General features: G+C 50.1%; 1 protein-coding gene across 1 annotated transcript in view; it reads left to right on the forward strand.

The window, feature by feature from the left end:
* Window positions 1-720: 720 nt before the first annotated feature.
* Window positions 721-25,188, forward strand: part of COL18A1 (collagen type XVIII alpha 1 chain) — a 251,422-nt gene continuing 226,954 nt past the window's right edge. The window contains exons 1-2 of the mRNA XM_054044705.1: window positions 721-824; window positions 899-963. Coding sequence (XP_053900680.1) covers window positions 814-824; window positions 899-963 — 76 coding nt within the window. The 5' untranslated portion in view covers window positions 721-813. The remainder of the gene's footprint in view (window positions 825-898; window positions 964-25,188) is intronic.

The following is a 25,188-nucleotide window of genomic DNA, read 5'->3' on the forward strand; positions in this document are numbered from 1 at the left end:
ATAAAACCCGTATCAGCTCCCATTCCACCAGCACCGCCAGACCGCCCCCAAGGAACAGGAAAGGCGGATCAGCTTTCACAGTCTGGGCATGTTCCCCTTGACTCTGCAGTAGCCCCCCAATCCCCGGACGGTCCATCTAAGGTTTCTTCTAGGCTCCCGAGGCGTATTTGCGTTCTAGCCAGCCCACCTATGCTCTCCAAAAGCAGCTCGCTCTCCTCTCCGTTTGACGGGCACTACCACCTCCTCTCCTTTCTCCCTCTTTCCCCCAGGCGGGGCTGGACACAGACCCCGGCCGTGTCCCCGCTTCGCTGTGCGCTCCCACCTCCCCGCGGGGACCCTCGCTGGCTTTCTCACCAGGGTCACACTTCTTGCATCACAGCAGCGGTGCAATGCAGCGCACTTGGCCGAGCTGGCCCAGCTACCAGCAGTGAGACCCCTGGGCTGGGCTGGCTCCTCTGGGGAGACTGTCTAAGCCCCTAACCTGGAGGCGCTCGCAGGGGGCGGGGGGGGGGGCCCCGGTCATGCCCAGGGCCCCCTTAGCCGCAGGGCGGAGTGAAGCCCGGGAGCTTGGGGCTGGGCTGTTTCTCGCTCACACCAGGGGGGCTCAGCCGGGCTGGTTCGGCCCCCGGGGGACACGCGTGGGAGCGGCCACCGGCGGAAGGACCTGCGGGGGGGCACCCGGGTCCCAGGGGGCGGGACGCTCGGGAGAGGCGGCGCTAGGACCGCGCGGCCGCCTCCCGGCACTGCCCTACGCGGCCCGGCCAGAGCCACACGCCGAGCAGCCCGGCCGGAGCCGCAGCGCCGAGCCCCGCCATGCGCGCCAGGTGAGCGGGGCCGGGAGGGGCGCGGGGCCGGCCCGGCCCGCTGCGGTTCGGTGCTAACCTCTCCCCTCTTGCAGGTGTCCCCCGCGGCGGCTCCTGCTCGGGCTCTGCGTCCTGCTGGCGGCGGCGGCCCCGGAGCGAGGTAGGCGCGGGCGGCCGGGGTCGGGCGCTCCACGTGGGGCTGGGAGCGGGGCTGGCCGGAGCGCGCTCCCCGCGGGCGGGCGGGCTCGGAGCTGCTGCCGCCCCCGGGGACTGGCCCCCGGCCTCGCCCGGTGAGCAGGTTTCCAGCCGGGGGCGTTGGAACGACGTGTGCGGGGGGCGCTGAGAACACACTGCAAACCCTGGGCACGGGGGAGCCAAGCCGGGTGCGGCAGCCCCCTAGTTCCAGCCCCCATGTCTCCAGCTCCTTGCCCTGTGCTCCCGCAGGATAATCACTCCTGGGGGCAGGCGATGCAGGTCCCTGGTGCGCGCTCCACTGGGGGGGTAGGTCAGCGATTTGCTGCTTCATCTCAGATCCGTGTTTAATGTGCGATCTTCCCTTCATCTTTCCATTAGTAAGGTTAGAGCAGCTGTGTGTGTGTGTGTGTGTGTGTGAGTGAGGGGGGCTTTGGAGCCGCCCAGAGCTCTTCTTTGTAAGCGCCAAAGCTTGTCTTTCTCACCAACAAAAGTTGGTCCCATAAAAGATTCCCTCAGCCCCCTTGTCTGTGTCATACATTGTCAACTGTGTTTTTGCATGTTTGTTTTGCCACCTGCTAGTATATAAACCAGTGTACCTGTGTGGGGTAATAGAAACAGTCATTCAGTGATGCCTGGCCACAATCGCTTTTTAGCCAGACTGGAAGAAGAGCTCTGTGTGGCTCCAAAGCTTGGCTGTGAGGGAGGTAGCAGGCTGTGAGATGTCTGGGTTGTAGCTGCAGAAGGTGGCTCTGGAAATGCAGTTTGCCCAGTTTTTTATTTTTCAGCTTTTCCCAGTATGAGACTGGGAGCTGATTAGGGGCCGTTGCACCTTCAGTATTTTGTCTTGTTGAGTCATTGTAATCCTTACGGCTTTTGAAGGGCTTTGCTGAATCTATGAAATGGATATTTCAGACTGTATGTGTTGAGAGTACCTCTTGTACTATTTTACACATGTGGTGAGTGTCAGATTTGTGACCCCTTTTGATAGCTTTGCCTGTTCTCAAGTGGAATATTGTGGAATTAAGTATTGTACATCTGCACAACTATTTAGACATGGGCTCTGCATACTTGCACTCTTTTGTACATTTAGTGTGAAGTATTGTTTGGCTTTATAAGGTTGAAAAGTACTTGTGCACCCTGCCTGAGTGGGAGTGATTTGTTTTAGCAACAGAAGTGCAGGTTATATTAAGTGAAGCACAGACTTGTATGGGTGATGGGAGGAGGGACTTCTTAACACTGATGGTAGATGAGAGGAACACTCCTAATGCTACTTAAAAGGCACCATGTCAGTTTGCTTACTCTGAAGTTAACATGTTAGGGCAAAGGGATGGAGGTTTAGAGAAGTCAGGCTGAGATTTGCTCTCTTTCTCCTATGTAAGAAGTCAAAGTAAAGGCATTTTGGGATGGCAGATTTTCTTTATGTAAGTTGTTTAAGTTAAGGTATCATTCCAAGAGACAGTACAGCACAAGAAGCTTCACGTAATAGCTTTGAAGAGAAAATACTCTCCATTCACCAGGACACACACGGTGACTCTCTTCCAAACGAATACCCGATAGAGGTAATCTCATACAGTAGAGGGTAAACTGCATTAGAAAATTGACCCGATGAAGGAATAATATGCACGTACAATGTTCCCAAAGCAAAGTATAACTTAAAGAAGACTAAGCACCACAATACTAAACCTCTCTGAATAAAAAAGGATAATACTGTAATATAACTAGTAATAAAGTAGAGGTTTGTGTCTTCCCTCTGAAATGAACAATTCCTATTGGTCTCTTGTTACAATGCTAGATTACAGAAGTAAACTGCGTATTGCTCTTACTTGTGTGTATCAAGATACTGCCTACCACATGCAGAGATAAGAAGAATCAGGCAGGGTATACTGCATGACTGACAAATCTTCATTATAGAGACAAGGTGGATGAGATAAAGGTATCAAACTCCTGCTTGAGGAAAGATTGTTGAGCAGGACTGCCACAAAATGTCACGCACAGAGCTCTTAGCAGCAGATGAGGCTGGCACGGGCTTAAGGTTTGCTTTAAAGAAAAAAAAAAGTATTGGTAAACAATTTGCATTTTAAGGTGAGTGCACTCCGTATGCATCTGAGGGCAGAGCATTCCCCAGGTTTGCAATGGGAGTAGTCATGTGATGTTGTTTAAGACTAGTTGATTCTGTTTTTAACCTGTTGCAGTCCGGCTTTAATTATCTCTGTTTTGATATGAAGAGACCAAAACCAACCTTTAGCTATGTACTGGGCTCCCCACTGTCAGGGGTTCTGTTTGTGTCTAGGAGCTTTAAAGAAAACAAGCCTCAGGAAAAGGTTGATATGCTAGAGACTCGGAGCCCGAGCCAGGTGCAGGCTGGGCTCCACTGGAGAGACGGAAAGCACCTCCCCCCTCCGTTTCTAGGCCTTTCCTTTCCCTTGGGGCTCACAGACGATGTCCCATTCATCAGGCCGCAAACAGCTTATATCCTCCAGATAGAGGGGAAAATCCAGCACATGCTCTGCTCTGCTGCCTTTCTCTTGCCTTGGGGGGACTTGGCTAGTTCTGCTGCTCACTGAGTGAATGAGCAGCGTCAGCTTGAATGATCCCCTCCCCACCCCCCCCAAGGGAAGCCTTTTGCTCCTTCCAGCTCTTCTAGGCAGTCCCCATCCCACCACCACTATAGCCGCATTGTGCAGACCTTGCATGAAGTCACGGAAAGCTGCAGTTTGCAAAGGGGAAGTTTGCCCTGATGGGGACCAGCATGAACTCTCCAGTTTTAGTCCTGGCTTTCCTTGCTTGCATGACATGCCTGCACAGTTACAGCCATAGAATCAGGTCACGTTTCCAGTGCAGGCAAGGTCTGAGAGCAGAGAGAACTTCCTTCCAGCAGAGTGCCAGCTCCACCGCCTGCTTCAGCCCCTCAGTGCTGCGCTCTCCCTGGCCAGTCCTTCAGGCTGGAGCAGTTCTGGCAGGTGCCATGGGACAGAGCCTTCCATGTAACCCCTTCCATTGTGGGGTTTGCATGCCTTTAAAGGGTCACTAGCAACTTGAAAATGGTGACTTTAACCGAGCATAGCTCCTGGTGCTGCAGCTGCCTTGTGTCCCCCTGGTGCTACTTGTGCGTTTACAGTCAGAGCTTCCTATATTTATAACACACTCTTCCTCCTTGTCGCTCTGTGAAAGGCAGCGATAATCAGACCTCAGTGGTTCAGGAGCCAAGTTAGCGATCAGCATCACCCCAAAGAGCCACAGCAGTGTGAATTTATTGTTTCATTTACGTGTGTGTGTGTGTGTGTGTGTGTGTGTGTGTGAATTCTCACAGCAAAATGACTGACTAAGGATTCTACAATTGGTTAATAACATAGTGAAAGTATCCTGATTGGTTAATGATTTAGATTGGTTAATAATTAAATCACACAGAGTTTTACTATCATGTGCTTTAAAGAGCCACTTGAGGCTCCCAAGCTGCAGTCTGAGCATCACTGGTCTAGGCAAACCGTAACACTGGCTGGACACAAAGGGCTGAGACACACAGTCACTGAGAAAGGAAATAGTTTTTTCTGGTCTCTCTCCTTACAGTAACAACCATCTTAGCTGCTGCTTTTAACAATTGAAGGTAAAACACTTTGAGACCAAAGCATCAGGTTTTTTTACGTTGGCTGCGTCCCCTTTAGTCTGTCAAAGCAGATGAGCATCTTTTTCCATAAACTCTCCAGTTCATCCTGCGTGGTCTTGTTCTGGCAAACTCAAATTCTGCAGCATGCTGCAAGCTATAGTGGGGCTGTGTGCGGGAGCAGGGCTCGGCCTCTGTGGAGCTCCTTGCAGGTTTTGTAGATCGCTTTTCCTCAGGAATGTGATTATAGAAGCAGACCGCACTCTGGGATGAAGAAGGAAGCACAGAATGTTTGGGGCTTCTCCACACTGCCATAATATGAATACTTAATAATATTAACAGATTAAATACCAATGGGTGGGTTACTTTAAAGAGTTTTTTTTTTAAATTCAGTTTCTGTTCACATCCTTCATCAAAAGCCCCTACAACAAGAAAACTGCTTTTACTTAAAGCTGCTGTCTTGCTCAGCCGGTTGGAAGCAATTTTGGGTGGAGGAGCATGAGCTGGAGTCTGTGTGTGAACAAATCCTAGGGTGTCTGCTAGCAGCCCCCATATTAGAGCACGGGTGGTTAAGGCGGAATGAGAGAGCAGGGAAGCAACACAATCTACTGGAACAAGAATAATAGCTGACTTCAGCATCCCCAACATAAATGGGTTGGGAAGCCAGAGCAGGAGCTGGAACGTTGCATTGACAAATTATTTATGGCCTTCGGAAACAACTTCCTCTGGGAATAGCTCCGCATGCTGGAGCAGAGGCCCCATCCCAGGACTCAGATCCACAGGTCAACGGATTTGGGCCTTGGTCCAGTGTGACACACAGGAGTAGGGATAGTGCGCAAGGGCACGATCCTCTGAGGAGCACAGTGTCCTTGGGTCCCTGACTCCCAGTCCTCTGCCTTCCCTGCGGCGTGTTCCTCCTCTGGTTGTGTTAGCAGCCAGGCTTCCTGGCCAGAATAGGAAATGGTTCACAGAAGGAAGGCGCACACGTAGAGAGGGGAGCATTGCCTTTTGGCAGACAACTTCCATAGATGTCAATGCCGGATGGGGCCATCTCGTTTGACTTCCTGCATAGCACAGGCCAGAGGGCCTTGCCCAGTGAACTCTGCATCACACCCATAAGATCTGTTTGAGCCACAGCATTCTTTTTGAAAGATACCCAGTCTTGACTTAAAGACTACAAGTGATGGAGTGTCCGCCGTGTTCCTAGGTAATCCTTTCATTGGTCGGTTGCCCTCACATTGGTACCTAGACAGTGACCAGGTCAGCTCGTAACTTTGCTTTGGATGAATTTAGTAGATTGAGATTCTTATGTTTCTCTTACTCCTGTGACCAAGGAACCCTTCAGTGCCGCCCAGCAAGGGGATGAATATCCTGATTCTGCTTCATCAAAGAATGTCATGGGAGGTCTTAAATAAAAGCCAGGGCCACACTGGTCATTAATACCATAGTGAAATGTATGTGCAGATAAGAACGGCCATACTGCGTTTAGACCGGGGTGGGCAAACTTTTTGGCCCAAGGGCCACATCGGGGTTGCGCAACTGTATGGAGCGCCGGGTAGGGAAGGCTGTTCCTCCCCAAACAGCCTGGCTCCCGCCCCCTCCCACTTCCCCTGACTGCCCCCTCCTGGGACCCCCACCCCATATCCAACCCCCCTGTCCCCTGACTGCCCCGACCCCTAACCACAGCCCCACCCGGGACTCCCACCCCCTATCCAACTGCCCTCTGCTCCTCGTCCCCTGACCACCCCCTCCCGGGACCCCCTCGCCCCAGCTGTCCCTCTGGGATCCCACCCCCTTATCCAACCCTCCCTGTCCCCTGAGTGCCCTCCTGACCCCTATCCACATCCCTGCCCCCTGACAGGCCCCCCGCCTCGGGACTCCCACTCCCAACCTTCCCTGTTCCCCATCCCCTGACTGTCCCCCAGAACGTCCCGCTCCCTGCCCCCTTACCAGCAGCAGGAGCTCGCAGCTGTGACACCCGGCCAGAGCCAGCTGCACTCCCCCGCTGCCTAGCGGGAGCGGTGGGTCAGAGTTAAGCCCGCGTGGCTGCGGGGAGGGAGGATAGTGGGGGAGGGGCCAGGGACTAGGCTCCCCGGCCGGGAGCTCAGGGGCCGGGCAGGACGGTCCTGCGGGCCGTAGTTTGCCCACATCTGGTTTAAACCAATGGCCCTTCTAGCCCAGTATTCTGGCTTCTGACAGGGACTGAGCAGAACAGGTAATCATCAAGTGATCCATCCTCTGTTGCCCATTCCCAGCTTCTGATAGTCAGAGGCTAGGGACACCCAAACCATGGAATTGCATCCCTGACCATCTTGGCCAATAGCCATTGATGGGCGTATCCTCCATGAACTTATCTAATTCTTTTTTGAACCCAGTTATACTTTTGGCCTTCACAATATCCCCTGGCAACTAGTTCCACAAGTTCACTGTGCGTTCTGTGAAGAAGTATTGCCTTTTGTTAGTTTTACAACCTACTGCCTATTCATTTCAATGGGTGACCCTTGGTTCTTGTGTTATGTGAATGAATAAATAACACTTCCTTATTCACTTTCTCCATGCCAGTCATGATTTTATAGATCTCTATCATACCCCCCTTGGTCATCTCTTTTCCAAGCTGAAAAGTCCCAGTCTTTTTAATCTCTCCTCATATGGAAGCTGTTCCAGTCCCCTAATCATTTTTGTTGCACTTCTCTGTACCTTTTCCAATTCTAATACATCTTCCTTGAGATGAGGCGACCGTATCTGCATGCAGTATTCAAGGATTGGTCCTGCTTTGAGCAGATGACCACCTGAAGTCCCTTCCACCCCTGATATTCTATGAGTCTGAGTGTGGGCGAACCATGGATATATATAGCAACATTATGATATTTTCTGTCTTATCTTTCCCTTTCCTAATAATTCCTAACATTTTGTTAGTGTTTTTGCCTGTTAACAGATACATAACTCCATACCCAGTATCTATCTATGCATATTGGGAATATGTTTTAAAGTCTGTATCAGGGCAGAGTTGAAAAACAGGTTTTCTGTCAGCCTGTCTCTTGGGCATGTAAATTTAGCATTGTAAGTTAACACAATTGTTAGTCTGTTAAGTGTAGTCTCTAGAGAGCATGTTCTGTTGTTACCCTGCCAGGCAAAGTAAGGGCTGGCCTAGTCCCGAGGAGGCTCTAGGTGTCAGGAAACTGGCACCCGGAGAAGCACAAGCCCTTGAGGCGGGGGTGGGGAATGAGGTGACTCTCAGACTTGGGCATCTGAGAGCCGTTGCAGCTACCGTCTGCAATATGTGTCAGAATCAAACACCTGGGAGCTATAGCCTTCACCGCGGTACAGGCATTTCATGTAGTCTCATATGGCATAACCGAATCCAGGATGGAAGTAATGAAGATAAAAGGACATCCACGTTGAGGATGTGAGGGCTAGACAGGGCCGGCGCTTCCATTTAGATGACCTAGGCGGTCGCCTAGGGCACCAGGATTTGGAGGGGGGGGGGCATTTTGCCGCCCTTGGCGGCAATTCGGCGGCGGGGGGTCCTTCCACGCTCCGGGTCTTTGGTGGCAATTCTGCGGCGGGTCCTTCACTCGCTCCGGGACCCGCCGCCGAAGTGCCCCAAAGACCGGGACCGCGGAAGGACCCCTGCCTAGAGCGCCAAAGACCCTGGCGCCGCTCCTGGGGCTAGAGTCCTGAGACAGCATCTGAGATCTAATGGCTTGTCTCCACGGCCCCGGAGGTCGTGCTGTGGGGGGGGGGGGTGAATTGCAGATTGCACTAGCGTGCTGCACTGTAAGTCCCTGTGTGGATGCTGCAGGCGTAAACTAAAAGGTACCTAGTTCACATTAACTTATTTGCTCAAAGGGGACTTCATTTATGAGAACTAGGTACCTTTTAGTTCACACCCTACAGCAGGGGTAGGCAACCTTTCAGAAGTGGTGTGCCGAGTCTTCATTTATTCACTTTAATTTAAGGTTTCGCGTGCCAGTAATACATTTAACATTTTTTAGAAGGTCTCTCTCTATAAGTCTGTATTATATAACTAAACTATTGTTGTATGTAAAGTAAACAAGATTTTCAAAATGTTTAAGAAGCTTCATTTAAAATTAAATTAAAATGCTGATCTTACGCCGCCAGCCTGCTCAGCCCGCTTCCAGCCTGGGGTTCTGTTCACCTAGGCTGGCAGCAGGCCGAGCGGGGCCTGCTGCTGGGACGCCAGCTGGCAAGGGGCCGGCAGCTGGGACCCCAGACCTGGGGGGGAGGGGTTCAGGAGTCAGGGCAGAGGGCTGGGTGTGTGTGGGGTGGGTGCAGGGCAGAAGGCTGGGTGTGTGGGGGGGTTCAGGACAGAGGGCTGGGGTGCTCGGGTCATGGGGGTGCTCCCAGCCCCCTGCCCTGAGTGGCTCATGGTAGGGGGCTGGAAGGGATATGCCCTGTTCTACCCCCTTCCACAAGGCCCCGTCCCTACCTCTTCTCTGCCTCCTCTACGGAGCAGCAGGGAGCACGCTGCCACTCCTCCCCCTCGCAAGGGCCCATCAGCTGATCGGCGCAGGGAAGTTGAGGAGGAGGGGCAGGAAAGCACCACGCTGGGAGAGGAAGTGGGGGAGGGGGGAAGCTTGGCTGCCGCAGGACCAAGCTTCTGCCTCCTGCCCCCGCAGGGGAGAGCGGTGGGTGTGGGGGCTGAGTGGGGCTGGAACCGCGGCAGGCAGCAGCGTGCCACTCAAAATTGGCTTGCGTGCCGTAGGTTGCCGACCCCTGCCCTACAGCATCCACATGGCAGAGTTACAGTGCAGTGTGCTAGTGTGTGCTTGTAGCTCTAACTGCAGGCCAGTGTAGGTGTAGCCTGTGGCAGTAATACATACAGACCCTGTGCAACAGAAACTGTACAACTATTTGAACAAGTTAAAAATTACTAAACAGATGATCAGCTTTCCTAGGCTTAGCAGGTAGACTAAGGAATAGAGACTGGCTCACGTCCAAACACCCATTGGACACTGGGCAGGTTCAGATCCAGGTCTGAGCTGTGTGACTCAGGCCCGTCTTCAGTAGAAACTTACCAAAAAGATGTTCTGCCATGTTCCTGCTCCTTTCCATGGGTGTGTGTGTGTGTGTGTGTTTCATATGTATAATAAATACACATGCACATACATGCGCAGGCCTTCTCTTCACAGCAACCCCTGTGTCAGACTGACACGTTTCCAGTCTCATTTGGAATGGGGAAAGGTAATGAATCTAATGTAACCTTTGGCAGGTAAGCAGAGAAACTAGGGATGAGCTGGCTACAAATTGTCCAAATGCTGTCAGGCACCCACCTAAAATATATGCTAGACCGTATATATAATATTACCCATGCTTCATGGATGCCTTCAGCCCTCACAGTGGCCACTGAAATGAAATGCTAGTTATAGATCTCCAGAGACAGACAATTATTCTTGTATGAGGGCCAGGATGTGCTATTTTAAGTCCTGGAGCAGTTCCAAAATAGCATTGTGACATCTGGGGCCAGGGACTGTTTTAATCCTGGGTATCTCAGAAACTTTCAGGGCTATATCTGACTCTCTGGCATTGGCAAGCTGAGAACTCCACTTTTTCATATGGCTTTGAGCTTTGGTATTAACCATGGGGATGTATGAGATACAGGGTAGTTGGTGGTTCTTTCATCAACAGACAATGAATCCATGGAACTCATTGGTGCATGATATTGAGGCAAATAGCTTGGTACACAAAAAAAAAAAGGGATTAGATGTTTATATGCATACAGAGAGCCTTCTGAATTGGACTAAAAAGGACAAATGCAAGAGCTATCCATTTTTCTTTTTCACAACATAAGTTGAACAGGAAACTTTACTTCATAGTATGATATCACATAGCTATGTATATTACAGGGTTTTTAGCCTCCCTCTGATGGTGCAATTAGTCCTTGGGATGAACAGGATACTGGTCTGGGTGAATCATTAGTCTGTTCCCGGTGGCCATTCCCATGCTGATGCATGTGCGTGTGGGAGAGAATTGCTTGCCGTGTGAGGAGCAATGGCCCCACTTCTTTCTAAACATTTAGTTGATTTAGTTGGGAATTGGTCCTGCTTTGAGCAGGGGGTCGGATTAGGTGACCTCCTGAGGTCCCTTCCAACCCTGATATTCTATGATTCTGTGATTGATCTGCAAACCACTGGCTGTTTAGGTATTGCAGGCCCTAAACTGCCTTCTCTACCCCCATTTCCTTTACACCACAAAGGATTTGAAGGAGAATGATTCTGCCGGTGATGGCATTCAGTTCAGCGTCCGAGGACTACAAGGTTTGCTCTGCTTGCCTTTCTTTGCTATGGTCCTTCAAGGATTTTTTATTCTGTAGGCTATCCTAGTGCACAAGTGAGCTGAAAGGTTATCTGTCTCTTGTGAATGCCACTTTAACTGTCTAGGTTTTTGATGTGCTCTAAGGTTTTTAGACATGTATGCACATTGTAATTGAGTTCAGTTTGTGAGCAAATGCACATTGGATCAGTTGTTCCTGAAGACCGGTCGTAGCAGATGTTCATATATGGCTTCTGTTTATCCCATTTACTAACCTAGTTTGCATTTTGGACATGATGGTCGTGGTTTTTCTTGTTGCTAAATGAGATAAATTCAGTGATCCCTAAGGGGTCCTGAGACGTTTCAGTAAATGGTTCAGCATATAGGCATATTTCCCAGGAGGCACTTTATTTGAGTGGTTTTACAGGAAATGAAGTTTATTTATTACCAGCCATAGTGCTGTTTGGTAATGGAGTTAAGAATAGTTCAATAGAAAAAATAGGGGTGGTCTGAGGCATACTTCCATCTTGATGTTTGAGCATAATGATGCATAATTGGCACTAGTGGAAGTTACAAAACGTGCACTAAGAATATATCCAAAAGTGCAGACATACGTTATTTCAGTATCTGAACGCTCTCACGTCATGTGGGTATGCAGCATATTTAACGGGTGCCTTGGAAATGGGCTTTTCTAAGCAGAGGTGATTGTTTTTTATACCAGTAGCTCTGCATCTCTTCTCCTGTCTTACATAGGCCCATCTAGCCCAGTATCCTGTCTTCTGACAGTGGCCAACACAAAGTCCCCCCGAGGGAACGAACAGAACAGATAATCATCAAGTAATCCATTCCCTGTCGCCCATTCCTAGCTTCTGGCAAACAGAGGCTAGAGACACCATCCCGGCCCATTCTGGCTAATAGCCATTGATGGACCTTTCCTCCATGAATTTACCTAGTTCTTTTTTGAACCATGTTATTGTCTAGGCCTTCACAACATCCTCAGGCAAAGAGTTCCACAGGTTGACTGTGTGTTGTGTGAAGAAATATTTCCTTTTATTTGTTCTAAACCTGCTGCCTATTAATTTCATTTGGTGACCTCTAGTTCTTGTGTTATGAGGAGTAAATAACACTTCCTTATTTACTTTTTCCACACCACTCATGATTTTATAGACCTCTATCCTATCCCCCCTTAGTCATCTCTTTTCCAAGCTCCAGTCTGGAACTAATAAATGATCAGCCTTATAAGTAAAGTAGCAAATTAATGACAGAAGAATATGTGAGTTGAGTATATGTGAAATCTTTCAGTTGAAGAGTACTGTCAGGTTTGGTATACCCTGAGCATAGATCCGGTCTGGTTAAGTGGTTGTCTGCAGATGGAAAAGAAAACTATGGTTGTCTAACTGACATCTCCTCCTCTACCCCCTCCCTTTGTTGGGCTTGTGCTATAATTCTGTGCATTGGTATTGTGGGCATCTGAGATCTCTGCTAGTGCCAAGGGGCAGCTCTCAAATAGCCGTTGGGCAGCTCACCTTCCAGCAAACTTCCCCCTCTCTCGATTAAAATGTGTCCATCATTGGGTTCTTCCAGTCATGGGTATAAAGAATCGTGCATTATTTTTGATCTGTGGCCTGTTTGATTATTTTAGCATTTTTGAAAATTTAAAAGCTCTGGGGCAGGGGAAGTCTCTGAGTTTCAGAAGGATTTTTGTAGTATTTTTTTTTTACTGTATCACCATTAAGGGTTGATTTATAAGTAAGGACAGTGCAGAGTATGATGGTTCAGAATTGAAATGTAGGGGCATAGAAGACAATGTCCAAAATCAAATAGGTGTTGTTGTAAAATTGCTGGAGCAGCCAACTAGGGGCCATGCTCCTCTTGACCTGCTGCTGACAAACAGGGAAGAATTGGCAGGGGAAGTAGAAGTGGGTGGCAACCTATGCAGCAGTGACCATGAGATGGTTGAGTTCAGGATCCTGACAAAAGGAAGAAAGGAGAGCAGCAGAATATGGACCCTGGACTTCAGAAAAGCAGACTTTGACTCCCTCAGGGAACTGATGGGTAGGATCCCCTGGGAAGCTAATATGAGGGGGCAAGGAGTCCAGGAGAGCTGGCTGTATTTTAAAGAAGCCTTATTGAGGCCACAGGAACAAACCAGTGAAATCTTTGGTGAGTTTAAACTCAAAAAGGGAACTTACAAGAAGTGGAAATTTGGACAGATGACTAGGGAGGAGTATAAAAATATTGCTAGAGCATGTAGGGGTGTAATCAGGAAGGCCAAGGCACAATTAGAGTTGCAGCTAGCAAGGGATGTGAAGGGTAACCAGAAGAATTTCTACAGGTATGTTAGCAACAAGAAGACGGTCAGGGAAAGTGTGGGACCCTTACTGAATGGGGGAGGCAACCTAGTGACAGGTGATGTGGAAAAAGCTGAAGTATGCAATGCTTTTTTTTGCCTTGGTCTTCACAGACAAGGTCAAGTCCCAGACTACTGCACTGGGCAACACAGTATGGGGAGGAGGTGAGCATCCCTCAGTAGTGAAAGGCCAGGTTAAGGACTATTTAGAAAAGCTGGACATGCACAAATCCATGGGGGCGGATCTAATGCATCTGAGGGTGCTGAGGGAGTTGGCTGATGTGATTGTAGAGCCATTGGCCATTATCTGGGGAACTACAGCTTCATTTCAGTCTCCGGCAAAATCATGGAGCAGGTACTCAAGGAATCCATTTTGAAGTACTTGAAGGGCAGGACGGTGATGAGGAACAGTCAACATGGATTTATCAAGGGCAAGTCATGCCTGACCAACCTGATTGCCTTCTATGATGAGATAACTGGCTCTGTGGATATGGGGAGAGCGGTGGACATGATATATCTTGACTTTAGCGAAGCTTTTGATACGGTCTCCCACAGTATTCTTGCCAGCAAGTTAAAAAAGTATGGATTGGATGAATGGACTATAAGGTGGATAGAAAGCTGGCTAAATTTTCGGCATCAACAGGTAGCGATCAACGGTTCGATGTCTGGTTGGCAGCTGATATCAAGTGGATGTCCCAGGGATCGGTCCTGGGGCCAGTTTTGTTCAACTTCTTAATTAATGATCTGGATGATGGGATGAATTGCACCCTCAGCAAGTTCGCAGATGACACTAAGCTGGGGGGAGAGGTAGACATGCTGGAGGGTTGGGATAGGGTCCAGAGTGACCTAGACAAATTGAAGGATTGGGCCAAAAGAAATCTGATGAGGTTCCACAAGGACAAGTGCAGAGTCCTGCACGTAGGAAGAAAGAATCCCATGCATCGCTACAGGCTGGTGACCGACTGGCTAAGCAGCAGTTCTGTAGAAAAGGACCTAGGGGTTACAGTGGACAAGAAGCTGGAGATGAGTCAGCAGTGTGCCCTCGATGCCAAGAAGGCCAACTGCATATTGGGCTGTATTAGTAGGAGACTTGCCAGCAGATCGAGGGAAGTGATTATTCCCCTCTATTCTTCACTGGTGAGGCCACACCTGGCGAATTTCATCCAGTTTTGGTCCCTCCCTACAGAAGGGATGTGGACAAATTGGAGAGAGTCCAGCGGAGGGCAACGGAAATGATTAGGGGGCTGGGGCACATGACTTACGAAGAGAGGCTGGGGTTATTTAGTCTGCAGAAGAGAAGAGTGAGGGGGGATTTGATAGCAGCCTTCAACTACCTGAAGGGGGGTTCCAAAGAGGACGGAACTAGGCTGTTCTCAGTGGTGGCAGATGACAGAACAAGGAGCAATGGTCTCAAGTTGCAGTGGGGGAGGTCCAGGTTGGATATTAGGAAAGACTATTTCACTAGGAGGGTGGTGAAGCACTGGAATGGGTTGCCTAGGGAGGTGGTAGAATCTCCATCCTTAGAGGTTTTTAAGGCCCAGCTTGACAAAGCCCTGGCTGGGATGATTTAGTTGGTGTTGGTCCTGCTTTGAGCAGGGGGTTGGACTAGATGATCTCCTGAGGTCTCTTCCAACCCTGATATTCTATGATTCTAAAGAAGTTTATGAAGTTTGCATCATAGCTTCACTATTGCCCTGCAACAATGTAACATAACTCCTCACAAAGTACAAAGTAACTCCTCACTTAACCTTGTAGTTCTGTTCCTGAAAAATGTGACTTTAAGCGAAACGATGTTAAGCGAATCCAATTTCCCCATAAGAATTAAAGTAAATGAGGGGGTTAGGTTCCAGGGAAATTTTTTTCACCAGACAAAATATATACATATATATACACTTATACACATGCAGTATAAGTTTTAAACAAACAATTTAATACTGGTACATAGTGATGATGATTGTGAAGCTTGGTTGAGGTGGAGGAGTCGGAGGGTGGGATATTTCCCAAGGAATGCCTTACTGCTAAATGAACTAGCAATTGACTGAGCCCTCAAGGGTTAACTCTCGGAACACACTACAAGGCAGCAGGAAAGGAGGGAGGGCAGACAGAGAGACACACCCTGTGTGTGAGAGAAAAAATGCGCATTTCCCCTTTAAGTAGCTGACCCCAGGCTTAAGTACACTGCCTTGTTAATTAAATCAGCTTGGTGAGACCAGCAGCTACTGCCTAGAAACTCCCTCATCCCCCCTGCTCTATGGAAGATGGAGTAAGTGGGGTGCAGGAGCAGGGGGGAAGGGAGACACCCTGACATTAGCCCCCCCTTCCCCCGTACAGCAAGCAGGAGTCTCCGGGAGCAGCTCCAAGGCAGAGGGCAGGAGCAGCACATGGCCGTGGGGGGAGGGACAGCTGCTGCACAGGGAACTTAGGGCAGTGGGGGGCTGCTGGTCACCCTGGTTCCAACCACCCACCAGCCAGCTGCAATGGGGCTGCTCTTCCTGCAAGCAGTGAACAAAACAGGAGGCTGCCAAAGACGTTAGAAGGGAGCATTGCACAACTTTAAACGAGCATGTTCCCTAATTGATCAGCAACTTAATATTGAAACAACGTTAACCGGGAGGACTTGAAGTGAGGAGTTCTTGTACCCCAATTCATCCCCTGGGTTACAGGGGAACTGGCCTTTCATTACCACTGAAGGAGGAGGTGTTATGTGTTCATGATGCTAGGGAATCTTGCTTCTACACAACGCTTCGTGGTCTCTTTAGAGAGACAAGGTGGGTGAGGTAATAGCTTTTATTGGTGAGAGAGACAAGGTTTCGAGCTACACAGAACTCTTCTTCGGGTCTGGGAAATGTACCGAGAGTGTCACAGCTAAATACAAGGTGGAACAGATTAAGTATGAGTTAACACAGATTGTAATAGATCATTCAAGGTGAAGTGCCCAGTTAACACTTCTTCAGTAATAGGACAAAAAGGGGGGTTAGTGGATTAGAGATTGTTGTAATAACATAACATAAATCCAGTGTCTCTGTTCAGGCCATGATTTTTAGTGTCTAGCGGAGTTATGAATTTAAGCTCCCAGACTCGTCTTTTGGAAGTGTTGTGCAGGTTTCCTTTTGAGGATGAGGACTGATAGGTCGGATATGGAGTGATATCACTTTGTGAAAAGTGATCACCCACCGGTGACAGGATGTTTTTATCTTTTATCATCTGTCTGTGTGTGTTCATTTGAGAGCATCGCGATTGTCTGGTTTCACTCGCAAGTTGTTGGGCATTTAGTGCACCGGATGAAGTGTGCCACGTGTTGTGATAGGCAAGTGTAGGACCCATGGATCTTGAAAGGTGTGTTGGGGGGTGGGGTGTTGACCATTGTAGCAGTGGAGATGTGTCTGCAGATTTTGCAGCTGTTGTTCTGTCAGGATCTGGTGCCACTTTGAGTTGGTGTCTCCTGGTCTGTGGGGAGCCTGCTTCTGATGATGAGCTTGGTGATTCTGGGGGGTTGTTAGAAGGCCAGATCAGGGGGCTTGGGTCTCTTTAACATTCTTCTAGAGCTGACAGGACTTGAGTTTGTAAAGCCTTATCTGAACGATCCAAGCAGCAAACTGCCTGGAATCTATCTACCTTGGGAGAGAAGGACTGAGCCATCCCAGCCTAGATGTGAAAACCTGGCTGCCGGAGATGGATTACATCAAAGGTGACACTTGGAATCCTCCTGAGATGCTCCCTCTCTCAGCCTGAAATCTCCACTGCTGCAGTGTGTACCTTCCCTCTGAGATGCTCTTCTCCACTGTCTGCAGATAAGGCTTCCGCCCCTAGAGCCTCCCGTCCTTCTGTGCAGTACACCCTGAGAATCTCTTAGCCTCTTTCCTCTGTGCGAGGAGGTAGTGCTAGCGTCCTAGGGGGTGTTTGTTCTCCCCGGTGACATTAGAAATCCCGTTGCTGGGGTGAAGAATAGCTGAGTCCTGCATCTGTCTGTACGGCCCAGATTAAAACAGAAAGACTTTCTCCCATGCGAGAGGTGGTGGTGCTTGGCAACACAACTTGTGTGCTTTGATGTTGGCCAAGCAAAAAAAAGAGTCGCTATTGGCTACTCAGACGGGAAAATGGTGACAATATGTCCCTGAACCTGTATTACTGAATAATGCTGTGATTCCTGCACGCCTGAAATGTGCGTGTTCTGACCCGATGTGTAAAGGGGCAGAGTAGGTTTGTGATGCTGACAGTCTGGGGAGAAAAGCCTGGCCACTTGATTTACCTTGAAAATAAGAACACTGCTCATTTGCATAAGGTGACAGCACTTTAGTGTGCTCCACGGTACCTTCCAATTGAGGATGCTGCGTGGCTTCCCAAGCACTGCTGAATTCAGTCTCTCAGGCTCCCTGGAAGGCAGGTAAGTGTCATGCATATCACACATGGGGAGCCTCTGTGGTACACATGGGGACCGGTAATACACAAAGACTGTTCGTTCAGTTCCTACCATGTGCCTGTTGCGTATCTCTAGGCATACTCACAACAGAAAAGCACACGCTGCCACCCAGTATTAAGCCTTGCCTTGCCCCTGGAAGGCAGCAAATATTCATATTTCTAGGTGGAGAAACAACCACGAAGGATTTAAGTGGCTCACCCAGGTCCTACAGCACGTGTTTGGTGAACGTGAATACAGCCCATGTCTCCTGACTCCAGGCCTGTACCGTACTCAGGCCTTCTTATTTCCTCCATAGTATTGTCCGGTAGAAGCTGCATAAATCCTAACAGGCCTGGTGAGCTCGTCAGCCTGTATACAGCCTTAGGAGCAAGCGTAATAATGAACTGTTGGGTCGACACCTGTGACAGTAGAAAATCAGCTCTTTAAAGCAGCTGGGAGACCATCTTTGGTCTCTCAAATCCTCCCTCCCCGCACCTTGATGAAAAGTTTGCAAAGGGCGTATGCAGAAAGCGTTGGAGCCAGTGAGAGCAGTGCTTTGCCCAAGCATGTCCTTGTTACGTGAAGAGCTATTCTTTCCCATGAGCATCTTCGTATGATGAGTGCTAGCACCCAGGAACCTCTGTCAAGGCCTGGGACCCCACTGTGCTAGATGCTGCACAATCCCTGCTCAGAGTTTACAGTCTAAGGCCACGTCTACGCTACACAATTCAGTCGACTTACGTTAGGTCGATGTACAATCACTGCAGTAACGACTGTGGGTTTTCATGTCCACACTACCCCCCTTCACCAGGCGCGCATTCACTGACTTGAGAGGCTCCAGCTGTCAGCACTGCTGGGGCTCACGGCTGCAACACTCCCCCTTCCCCCCCAATTTCAAAACAGGGACCCTATCAGCGGCTGTTAGCCACCCTGACAACCACAGGCAATGCAAGTAACACAGTGTCTGTACCGACACTGCATCACCCGAACTACATCGAGCAAAGCCTTATGCCTCTCACTGAGGTGGATTTACTAGGTCGGCATAGCCGGTGAGTTTCGGTGGCGGGAGGAACACTGGGGCGTGTACGCTTACGTAGTTAGGTCAATGTAAGCTGTCTTACCTCGACTTAACTTTGTAGTGTAGACCAGGCCTAAGTCGCTTTCCAGTGCCTGCATGCTGCCTGGGTCTGGGGGAGACCTGGCGGGTGCCTGCTTGTGCTGCTGGTTCTGTGGTTGCTCAGGGCCAGGAGATCCATTCCTAATGGAGGAGGGTTTGCCTCACGGAGCTCAAGTGTCTGCTGTTCCAGGGGGCTTTTTCCGGGGACTGGCAAATAGAGCTGCAGGGCCTTATCTTGATTTAGTTGGGGTTGGCCCTGCTTTGAGCAGGGGTTGGACTAGATGACCTCCTGAGGTCTCTTCCTACCCTAATATTTTATGATCTTCTGGAGCTGCCTATTTTCTGGTATCTTCAGTTTCTGCTTTTTGGGGCAGAAGCCTTTGAATAGCCTGCAAGCCCCCAACCTGTGAAAACAGGAAACCCTTTGGATTGTGTGCACAGAGGGTCAGCAGTTCACCTAAAAGATGCTCATTCTTCCCCTCAGCTGGCTAGAGTGTGCTGGGTCTGCTTGTGAAAGCAGGGACTGGCTTCTCCATTATCTCCATCTTTGCATGCAGTTTGTTTTTATCTCGCCCTAACACCTTTAGAGGTCTCAGACCAGTGGAGTTGCCTGGAAGGCTGCTGGGAGAAAAGGGCTGGGAATTCCCTGCCCAGGTTAGTTTTCTGTCTTTGTGTGAGGGGGTGGGTGATCGTTGTGGAAGGGTAGGTCCCTCAGGCTCTTTAGGAGAGTTTACTAGTTGCCTGGGGGAAAGAACCAGAGAGATTTTGCAAGACTTCACTGATGTGTGTTCCTTTCTTTGGACGCTGGGAAAATGAAGAAGTACTGTAGCAGGGCCAGCCAGGCAGAGCGCACCTGGGTTGGGAGGAAGATGGTTCCTTGCCCCTCTCTGCAAGGCACACCAAAGCAAGAGCTCTTGTGAATGCAGGACAGGGGCCAGATGCTCAGCAGGTGTAAATCAGCAAGCTCGATTGACTTTGATGGAGTTAGGACAATGGAGGATCTAGTCCCAGTACTACCAGGGCTTGAACTATGTACCTGAGACCTGTTAGCTCAAGGACCAAGGCTTCTACATCTGGTAAGTCTCTCGCTGTCTCAGCCACCTCCCTCCCACCAACCCCCCCTCCGCCCAACCCCTCTGCTGCCATTCCCCTGCTGCCAGGGCATGCCCTCTCCGCATGGCCTGCGGACAGGCAGAGGGTGTGCAGAGAAGTTCCTGCCTGTCCCAGGCAGCTCTGCCCTCGAACCGAACATGAGGAATAATGTGCTGTTTGTTTCACAGACTGACAATTACAATGTGCCTCTTTTCAGACAGCAATGCCCAGGGCATTGAAACTGGGGCATGTGCGTGCGGGCTGCTCTGCTCTTCTCTCAGCCTCAGCTTTTGAGTCCTTCCCAAGGAGTAGTTGCCATGTCTGCCTCTGCTGCTGCTCCGAGCTGTCTCCAAGCTGTGGCACGCCGCCCTTTACCTGCTTCTTGCTGTGTTCACTCCTGGGCTTTGTGCAGTTTGCACTGTGCTGTGGTTGGGAGAGTTCGGAGGCGCAGCAGCTGCTGAGACACTGGAGTGGGCTGTCTGCAGACTCAGGGAGGCAGTACTGCATTGGGTGGCACTGTTTGGAAGGTTTTCAGCCAGGGCTGGAAAGGTCTGATGGCCCTGGAAAAGCTTTTAGCTTTGCGTGGGCGAGAGGACTTCTCAAGTCCTGGTTCCTCCTCATTATCAACTTTCAGTGTTCGGTGATGCAATTAGATGTCTACTGGGGATGGAGTTGAGGCCATCAAGCACACGTGCTTTACACCTGGAGCTGACATTGGATGTCAGGTGGCTAAGCTTGCATCCAGCAGGGTGTTGCCAGTTGAGTTCAGTCTTTGGCAAGCGGGACTGTAGCAAACAAGGCAGGAAAGGGAAAAAGACCTATATTATTGCCCTGCCTGCGGTGACACCAGCCTCATCAGCAGTCCTGGGAAAGAGTCCAGCTGGTCACAGCATGGGGCAGTGTGCATGGGGCTTTAACAACTGCCAGGATCCTCGTCTCCTTGCTGCGTTTCAGAGAACAGGCTTGTTTTCTCTGCCGCCCATCTGAAGTCTGCCCCCGTGATTGGTGACGCCACTAAACAGAGCATGCCGGTGACTGAGAGCAACCTGCAGTGGGAAGCCTATGGCCTGTAGCCTCATGCTTGGTTGGGCAAGGGCAGTGCTCAGTGCTGTCCGTGGCTCTGGGGGAGGCACTAGGCAGCGCTTACCCTGAGTGAAAGCTCCCTGGGAACAGGATCCCTCTGCTGAGTTTTTAAGAACCAGGCTCTGTCCGCTCTGCCTGAGCAGGTGCGTAGAGCCCTCACCCTGCATGCGAAGCGGGGTGGGGACCCATTCCTTTCTGGCTTTGAAAGGCAGCCACTATCGGGCTTCTAGAGCTTAATAGCATGACCCAGGGTTCTCCACTCGCTGTTTGCTGCAGGAGACTCTGCTGTGCCCAAGGAGGCAGAAGCAGCATGGATCACCCTCGCTGCCCGCCACTCCTCCCGCCACCTCCCAGAGGAAGGGGGCTGCTCCGAGCAGCCATGGAGAGGCGAGTCTTCACAGAGCAGTCTGTACCGTCTGGGTATTTCTAAGGTGAAAAACAAGCAGGAGAAACCTTCATTAGGCCTTCGGTACACCCCAGAAAGAAACACATGCCCCAGTTCTTTTAAATCCTTTGTAGATCCTCTTTTCATTGGCCTGGCAAAGGTTTTCCCAGAGTCACTGGTACTAAGGCCAGAAGGAACTGCTATAGTCATCTAGTCTGACCTCCTGCACGGCACAAGCCAGAGAACATCACCCAGTGACTCCTGCATTAAGCCCAAAAACTTCTGGCTGAGCTAGAGTGGATCTTTTTGAAAGACAACCAGCCTTGATTTAGACTCTCTAGCTGATGAGCTCCCAGGGATGGAGAACCTCCTGTGTCCCTCAGAAGATTTAATTGGGGACTGGTCCTGCTTTGAGCAGGGGGTTGGACTAGATGACCTCCTGAGGTCCCTTCCAACCCTGATATTCTATGATTCGATGAGACATTGTAGTGGCATTCATTAAAAAATCCTCCCCATTAAAAATTTGCCACTTATTTCTAGTTTCGGCTTCCAGTCAGCAGTCTTGTTCTGTCAGCGTTGGCTTGGTTACAGAGCCCTCTGCTATTGGAAATGTCCCTGTGTAGGTGCATGTTTACAGACCATGATCCAAGTCCCTTCGTATCCTCCTCTTTGCTAAGCTAAATAGAGTGAGCTTTTTCGGCCTTTCAATGGAAGGCAGCGTTTTCAGACCTTGCCTCCGTCTTTTTGTCTCTTCCCTGCAATAAGCTGTTATGGTGGGTGACGGGGTGTCTCTGGACATGGGCTAATGGAATCCAGGAAGGAAACGGCCCTTTTCTTCCTCTTTCATCCAGCTCTCTTCTTTCCAAACTCCAGCCTCACTCCTGAGATGCCTGTGTGCCCAGGGGAATTGCTGTAGGTAAGTTTCTGGGCATTGCCCTTCTTCCTGGGGGTTGGCAACCAGGCTTTATGTTAACATAGCATGGTTCAATGCGGGACACCTAGATCTGGAGTATTGTCCCAGAGCTGTTCCTTGGAGTGGTGCCTCAGCAAAAATCCCCTCAGCCTTTGCTTTCCGCTGCCGGGAGTGAGAGATTCTTAGGTTGTGGGGGCTGATTTGAGCAGCGGATGCTTATCCTGGGAGCAGAATGAAGAACACATACTTGTAAACCGGCTCTGCTCTGAGTGGAGCTGCCTGCACATAACCCTCCCAGGGGTCCTAGCTCACTTTCCCTTTGCAGTTGCCCCTGTGTCAGAGGGTGCTTTGGTGTTAGTCTGGTTGTCTGACATCCAGGCTGGTGGTAGATAACCTGGTAGGGAGCATGATGGGCTGTAATGCGTGGTGGGCAGCCAAGGGTGCATGGCAAGTCCATCATGTGTACGTGTGGGGGTGGAAGCTCTGTGTCTGAGCTGCTGTGTGTGGGGCAGGCAGTAAAAGGAGAGAGTGGATTGAGGTGGAAAATTGGAGTTGGGGGACTGTTGCCCTCCCTGGCTTTGGGGGAATTGCTAATTGCCCAGACTGTGGAGTGGAGCTGGCAAGGGGAGACTGCAACAGTCATGCTGCGAATTGTGTCCACAGCTCTTGGTGTGGTGGTGTAGAAAGCAATGGAGGGTATGAAAGGTGCAGAGTTCTGGGGCAAAGAATTCCCTCAGTCCTGCCTGGAAAGGAGAGGAAACCTGGGTGGGGGGCTGAAGGGACATGGTGGAGTTATATATAGCACTGTTTGAGAGTATGGAATGAAGCTGAGGGCAAACAGGGCCTATAGGGACCTCTAGCATGCTCTCTTTATATGGAGGTACTGTAATTAATGTATAGTGGTGATTCCCCAGGGCCAGTAGCATGGTTAGCGGGGTGCAGGGGAAGCAGCCGCTTCCCCCGCCTTTCCGAAAGCGGCCGGAGGAGCGGGGGCGGGGGGGTGTGCAGCATGTGGCCCGCAGCATGCGGCCCGCAGCACGGCCTGGCAGCCGCGGCCAGAGGAGCAAGGGTGGGGGGGTGCAGGCTAGCGGCCTGCAGTGTGGCAGCCAGCCATGGGGGGCGGCGGGCACGGCCGGAGGAGCGGGGCGGGCACGGCTGGAGGAGTGGGGGGCGCGCGGCATGTGGCCTGCAGCGCGGCCTGGCAGCCGCGGCCGGAGGAGCGAGGGGGGACGCAGCCTGGCGGTCCGCAGCGCACCCCAGCAGCCGTGGCCGGAGGAGTGAGGGGAGGTGCGGTCTGCAGCGTGGCTGGCAGCCATGGGGGGCGGCGGGCACGGCCGGAGGAACGGGGGGGCGCAGCATGGCGGCCAGCAGCTGCGGCCGGAGGAGCGGGGGGGGGGGGAACGGGGGTGGCATGGAGGAGCCATGGGAGGGAAGGGGCGGTGCGGCCGGAGGAGGAGCCAAGGGGGGTTGGCTGGAGGAGGAGCCAAGGGGGGGCGCCTTTTTTATATTTGCTCCCCCTCCTCTTAGAAGCTGGCTACGCCACTGCCCAGGGCAGCCCTGCGTCATAAGGTGTGGGAGCCATTTAGGTCTCCTTGGTCTGCCCTGGAATGTTACTGTGTGGTGCCCTGGGTTGAGTGTTATGGGCAATTTAACCAGCGGAGGTTCTTAAACCATTTAATTTCATCCTTTTTTCCCCTACCTGCTGTTCTCTTGTGTGCATGGTAACTTTTTTTCAGACTAACTTGTTCTTCAATGATTTCCCAGAGTAAGCGCTAAAAACCAAACAGTTCCAGAGTGGTTTCTTTTAACAGTTTGATAGTTTACCAAGAAGAGAATTAACGCTTATGTTTTAGAAGAGAGTTCAAAATGATAAAGGAGACTTCTAAGATTAATTAAATATCAGACACATAGTAGTAGCTGGGGCTATGGGATTAATAAAGCATTTTAATAATCTTCATACCCTTCTGACGTTTGAGAATGTATCAGAGGTGAATATTTCCAAGAATATAGTATATGTCTATAAGTTTGTGTCTATACTACAGTATATTATTAGGAGAGAGAAACTCCCAGGACAAACAGAGAACTCATTGGGGAAAATAGGCTCCATTCATTCAGTTTCTTGTTCAAGTCCTTTTTGGATTTATAGGGGAACTTCACAAAATTGCATTTATGAATCACAATTCTATCCATCCACACAGGTATTTATTTTATATAATCGTTGTGATGTCCGAGTGCCTTTCAAACAGTCCATGGCAAAAGTAGAGTCTTGGGTTTGGAGTGAACTGAAGCAGAGAGCACTGAGGTTCTGCTGCTTTAGAGACGGAGTTAGTGAATTTTACAATGACACAGCATGCAACCTGTGGAACTCGCTGCCACAAGATATTGAGACCAAGAGTTCCAGATGGGCTAGCAAAGAGTTAGACATTTGTTTGGTAAATAAGAATATTTACATATGCACTAGCCAGTCTATAAATCCCTTACAATTTAGTAATGCTTCAGAGTATAACTCAGCCACTCACTAGTTGGGTAGAAGTGGTAGTAATTTTACACAATACATTATTAACCCGCAGTACTCATTGCAAAGATGTCAGTGAGACCAAGAGCTTAACAGGATTAAAAAAAGGACTGGATATTTATATGGACAATGAGATCTTCCAGTGCTACCGTAATGAGGATTAAAAACACGGGGTGGAGGGAGAGAGACAGAGAGATCAAAGTGAGTGAGAATGATGCAGACTGAGGGTGAGATACCTCCTGATCTAGTAGATTAAAGAATGGAACAGTGATGAGGTGACAGGCAGTGAGTTTTACTGGTATGGGCTGAATGATTTATTTGATACTTTTGGGGATATCCAACCAGCTCTACGTTCAGTAGTTAAGTACTGTTCAGCAAATAGATTACATTGATATTGGCAGAATTCATCAAATGCATTCTGTGAATGTTCATTCTGTTGTTCAGCCAGTCCTAGCAGCAAGT

This window comes from Malaclemys terrapin, chromosome 11, assembly GCF_027887155.1.
Source record: "Malaclemys terrapin pileata isolate rMalTer1 chromosome 11, rMalTer1.hap1, whole genome shotgun sequence".
NCBI classification, from domain to species: Eukaryota; Metazoa; Chordata; order Testudines; family Emydidae; genus Malaclemys; species Malaclemys terrapin.